This window comes from Podarcis cretensis (assembly GCF_951804945.1).
Source record: "Podarcis cretensis genome assembly, chromosome: 13".
Classification (NCBI taxonomy): Eukaryota; Metazoa; Chordata; class Lepidosauria; order Squamata; family Lacertidae; genus Podarcis; species Podarcis cretensis.
Genome location: NC_137182.1, coordinates 16,422,046 through 16,427,413, shown reverse-complemented (window position 1 = coordinate 16,427,413; position 5,368 = coordinate 16,422,046). Strand labels below are relative to the sequence as shown.

The following is a 5,368-nucleotide window of genomic DNA, read 5'->3' as shown; positions in this document are numbered from 1 at the left end:
GGGATATGCGGAAACTGCAAAACTTACCAGAAAAATTAGAAATCAAGGTAACAAACTTTTTATAAAAGAATGGAAATGGTTTACTGAATATTTACAAACTAAACAGATAAGAACATTGGCAGGATTATTGTAGTAACCTGCAGTTTCATAGGAGTAAATATTTAAAGCAGATTAATAAATGAACAAATTAATTTGGATATGCAGAAAACATGAAAAATAAATTTAAGGAAGTGCAGAAAGAGGGGGAAGGCAGTCAAGCTTTGAAATGTTGTATTATGAAGCCGCAGCCTTTTGCTGGCTAAAAGACTGGCTACTTCTCGAAGACACTGACGTATTGGATTTGGAAGGGTTTAACAATGCTTTTGGTTGGCATGCATATCTATGGTACGATAAGGTTAAGATCAATAAGGTCTTCAAGAACCATATTGTCAGGAAAGCAGTTTTTAATGTCTGGACAAAATACAAAGACTTACTGGAAAACAAAACTCCGAGGTGGCTTTCACCTCTGGAAGCTAAGGCCCGAAAAAGACTCAATATGGAGGCCAAATGGCCAAAATATTGGGAAATATTAGAAAAAGATGGAGACAATTGGAAATTGCAGAGTTTGGAGAAAATGAAGGATAAAGTGCGAGACTGGTTACACTACGCTCAGATTAAAGAAGTTTTTAAAAATGACAAAAAGCTAGGGTTCCAGGTGGAAAAATCGAAGTTGGAAACAGAACTGTTAGAGCCTAAGACTAAGGTACTATCAAGAATGTATAACTTGCTGCTGAAATGGAATACACAAGACGAAATGGTTAAATCGGTTATGATAAAGTGGGCTCAGGATATTGGGCATAATATCATGTTCGAGGACTGGGAAAGGTTGTGGACCACTGGGCTGAACTTCACTGCATGTAATGCTCTGAAGGAAAATGTAATGAAAATGATATATAGATGGTACATGACCCCAGTTAAACTTGCCAAAATATACCATTTGTCTGATAATAAATGTTGGAAATGTAAAGAACATGAAGGAACATTCTTTCACCTCTGGTGGACTTGCCCTAGAGTGAAGGCCTTTTGGGAAATGATATATAATGAGTTGAAAAAGGTATTTAAGTATACCTTCACTAAGAAACCAGAGGCCTTCCTTCTGGGCATTGTCGGCCAGAAGGTGTTAAAGAAGGACCGAACATTTTTTATGTATGCAACAACGGCAGCAAGGATACTCATCGCCAAGAGCTGGAAAACTCAAGATTTACCCACACTGGAAGAGTGGCAGATGCAACTGATGGACTATATGCAATTGGCCGAGATGACTGGCAGAATCCGAGACCTGGGAGAAGAGAGGGTTGAAGAAGATTGGAAGAAATTCAAGATTTATCTACAAAAGTATTGTAATTTGGTTGAAGGCTAAGAAGGATGCTAGATCATAAATAATTGCCTACCATTGAATTAGATTTGAAATTGACGAAAAGTGAGATTGAGGGAAATACAAAATTTGTGGAGAATAGATCAAACTAATTGAACAAAATTTAAGAATATAAACAAGATGATAAATTGCTGGGAAAAATTTATAACGATGTAAGTGGGAGTGGGAGACGTGAGGGAGTCCAAAGAAGTTCTGGAAAATGTGTTATGATTCATGTTATATTGTTTATTATTTTTGCATTTTGTATTTTAAAAAATCTTAATAAATATTTATAAAAAAAAAAAAGAAATGTTCAAATGACTGTAAAATTATGGAAATGTATCAAACTGAAAATCAATTTTTAAAAAAGAAACCCATTGAAGCCACTCTCTGTGGGTTTAGCCTACCTCACAAGATGGTTGTGGAGATAAAAGAGGAAAAGGAAAGAAAAACCACACACCTCGCCTGGAGCGCCTTGAGAGGAAAGGTGGGCTACAAGCGTTCTAAGCTACCCACACCTGGAAGAAGCGGACCATTTGGATCCCTTCCAGTCAGGATTCAGGCCTCATTGTGGGACTGAAACTGCCTTGGTCGCACTGGTCAATGATCTCCAGCGGGCTAGGGACAAAGGTGAGAGCTGTTTCCTAGTTCTGCTGGATCTCTCAGCGGCTTTTGACACCATTGACCATAACGTCCTTCTGGACCGTCTAAAGGGGCTGGGAGCTGGGGGCAATGTCATACAGTGGTTCCCCTCCTTCCTCCTGGGCCATGTTCAGAAAGTGGTGGGGGTGATGAGAGTTCAGACCCCTGGGCTCTCACTTGTGGGGTGCCTCAGGGTTCTGTCCTCTCCCCCATGCTTTTCAACATCTACATGCAGCTGCTGGGAGAGATCATCAGGGGGTTTGGGCTGGGTGTTCATCAGTATGCGGATGATACCCAGCTCTTCCTCTTTTTCAAATCAGAACCAGTGAAGGCGGTGAAGGTCCTGTGTGAGTGTCTGGAGGCAGTTGGAGGTTGGATGGCGGCTAACAGATTGAGGTTGAATCCTGACAGGACAGAAGTACTGTTTTGGGGGGACAGGAGGCGGGCAGGTGTGGAAGACTCCCTGGTCCTGAATGGGGTAACTGTGCCCCTGAGGAACCAGGTGCGCAGCCTGGGAGTCATTCTGGACTCACAGCTGTCCATGGAGACGCAGGTCAATTCTGTGTCCAGGGCAGCTGTTTATCAACTCCATCTGGTACGCAGGCTGAGACCCTACCCGTCTGCGGACTGTCTCGCCAGAGTGGTGCATGCTCTGGTTATCTCCCGCTTGGACTACTGCAATGTGCTCTATGTGGGGCTACCTTTGAAGGTGACCTGGAAACTACAATTAATCCAGAATGCGGCAGCTGGACTGGTGACTGGGAGCAGCTGCCGATACCATATAACACCGGTCTTGAAAGACCTACACTGGCTCCCAGTACGTTTCTGAGCACAATTCAAAGTGTTTGTGCTGACCTTTAAAGCCCTAAACAGCCTCAGTCCAGTATACCTGAAGGAGCGTCTCCACCTCCATCGTTCTGCCCGGACACTGAGGTCCAGCGCCGAGGCCAAGTTACAGGGAACCAGGCAGAGGGCCTTCTCAGTAGTGGCGCCTGCCCTGTGGAACGCCTTCCCACCAGATGTCAAAGAGAAAAATAACTACCAAACTTTTAGAAGACATCTAAAGGCAGCCCTGTTTAGGGAAGTTTTTAATGTTTAATAGGTTATTGTATTTTAGTGTTCTGCTGGAAGCCGCCCAGAGTGGCTGGGGGGACCCAGCCAGATGGGCGGGGTATAAATAATAAATAATAATTATTATTACATCGAGACACGACGTTTGAATGTCACGTCGTATGCAAGCGCGCCCTTCGGAGCGAGCCGCCAGGTGGCCCTGCAAGTAAAGCTTTCATAGAGCGAGAGGAGAGAGGAGCGGCAGGCATCCAAGAGTGGGCGTGGCTTCTCCCCTCCCGCAGCCCCGCCCAACTCGGGCGTGACGCGCGCGCCTCTAGTCTCGAGTGGCCTCTCAGGTGAAGGGGGCGTGGCCTCCTCGAGTCGACTCCCTCGGCCGGTCGGCTACGCTTTTCTGCCCGGCTCCGGCGCGCCCGCCCGCCCGCCCGTCCTTCTTCCTTTCGCCTTCGCCCGCCGTGTGGGCTCTGCCGCTCCGTCCGCCGGGTCCCTTCGCCCCTTCGCAGCGCCATGGCAGAGCAGGAGAGCCTCGAGTTCGGCAAGGCGGACTTCGTGCTGCTCGACGCCGTCTCCATGCCCGAGTTCATGGCCAACCTTCGGCTGAGGTAAAAAGAAAGGAGTGGGGGGAGTGGGCGGGGCGTCGCGGGTCCCTCTCTCTCTCCCGGCGCCCCTCCCCATCGAATTTCCGAGGGAGGGGGGGCAGGAGCAGAGCTCTCTCTGATTGGTGGGTTGAGACGGGAGCGGGGAAACAGGCAGGTGCTAAGGGTCGCGGTTTTTGCGCGGGATTCGAACTCGGCGCTCTCGAGCGGTCCATTAGCAACGAGCGTTTCTCTCGCGCGCGCGTACCTGGAGCTCTTTTTTTACATCCTTGCGAGCCCTCGCTGCCCCGGAAAACCGCCCGGGCGTTGCTGCGGCTCCCCGGTGCGCGTGGGGTGGCTAAAGACCGAGAGCGAAAGAGAGGGCGGGTTGCCTCTGGGCCGAGCTCGTGGGAAGAGGCAAGATTCCGAGCGGATTATTTCCTGGTTGGTTGGCAACTCCGTTTTCCTGGTCGCTGCCTGAAGTGCACCTGGTTGCAAAAGTTTCCTTCTCTGGATAGGCTCTTTTAATCTTATCCTGATAATGATTCTGTGGTTTTTGTTTTTTTAAAATCCAGTCACTTAAATAGGAGCTCCGCAGCATCTTATTGCCAGTTGTGGTCATAAGGAGGGTGTTAGTTTTCATAGAATCATACATCAATGGTTTTGTTAGGTGGATGAGTCGGAGACCATATTCTTTTGGGGGAAGGTAGCTGTGGACCACCTACCTGTGATGGGGTGTGTGGGGAGGTCTGAAGCAAAAAGTGGGTGGAAGAGCTTGTCTGCCTGCCTCTCTTCCCTTAATTTGTTCACCCATGCATTCATTCTCTCCCTTTCCACACTCATTCATTCATTCATTCATTCTCTCTCACACCTGTTCACAGTACCCTTCTCTCACTTTTATTCTTTCCATTCATTACAGTGGTGCCTTGGGGTACATACGCTTCAGTTTACATACGCTTCAGGTTACAGACTCCGCTAACCCAGAAATATTACCTCGGGTTAAGAACTTTGCTTCAGGATGAGAAGAGAAATCGTGCTCTGGCGACGCAGCGGCACCAGGAGGCCCCATTAGCTAAAGTGGTGCTTCAGGTTAAGAACGGACCCCTGGAACGAATTAAGTACTTAACCCGAGGTACCACTGTATTTAGGGCTTGGTAGACCACACTGAAAGTGGTGGAGGACCCTAGGTGACCCTTGAGCTGTAGGTTGCCCCCTTATGCTTTGTATTGTACATGTGTGGTCCTGTTAGGTCAAATCAATGGTCTACCTCGGCTGACATCCTGCCTCATGCCCAATATCCACCCTCAACAGCAAAACCAAAGAAACTGCTTGAAATATCCCAAAGCCATTTCATTTCATTTATCTAAGTATTTTGAACTTTCCCTGACTTTCAGGGTAGATCCCCTCCCAAAGGAGAGCATAGAGAGATTATTATCACCACTATTTCAACGTTCATCAGTAAGCACTGTGATTTGAATGGCATGTTTGTAGTGTTAATCATAGCATTGGTAAGGTGTTGTTAGTCAGGGATCCTGCCATCATCACCGTGCCCACATTCCTAACCCTATGAAATCCAGACCACAAAATGTTTCATAATCAGAGAACAGGTAAATTGCAGAAAAGCTGCTCTTAGGTCAGGCATCCCCAACCTTCGGCCCTCCAGATATTTATGACTACAATTCCCATCACC

The 5,368-nt window shown here is 47.3% G+C and overlaps 1 protein-coding gene across 3 annotated transcripts in view; it reads left to right on the top strand.

Moving 5' to 3' along the window:
• The first annotated feature begins 3,416 nt into the window (after window positions 1–3,416).
• MYO1D (myosin ID) overlaps window positions 3,417–5,368 on the top strand; it is a 176,849-nt gene continuing 174,897 nt past the window's right edge. The window contains exon 1 of one of the 3 annotated variants that reach the window (XM_079949362.1): window positions 3,417–3,705. In XM_079949362.1, coding sequence (XP_079805488.1) covers window positions 3,611–3,705 — 95 coding nt within the window. In that variant the 5' untranslated portion in view covers window positions 3,417–3,610. The remainder of the gene's footprint in view (window positions 3,706–5,368) is intronic. The other 2 variants (XR_013832410.1, XM_079949361.1) reach the window with 2 other exon arrangements.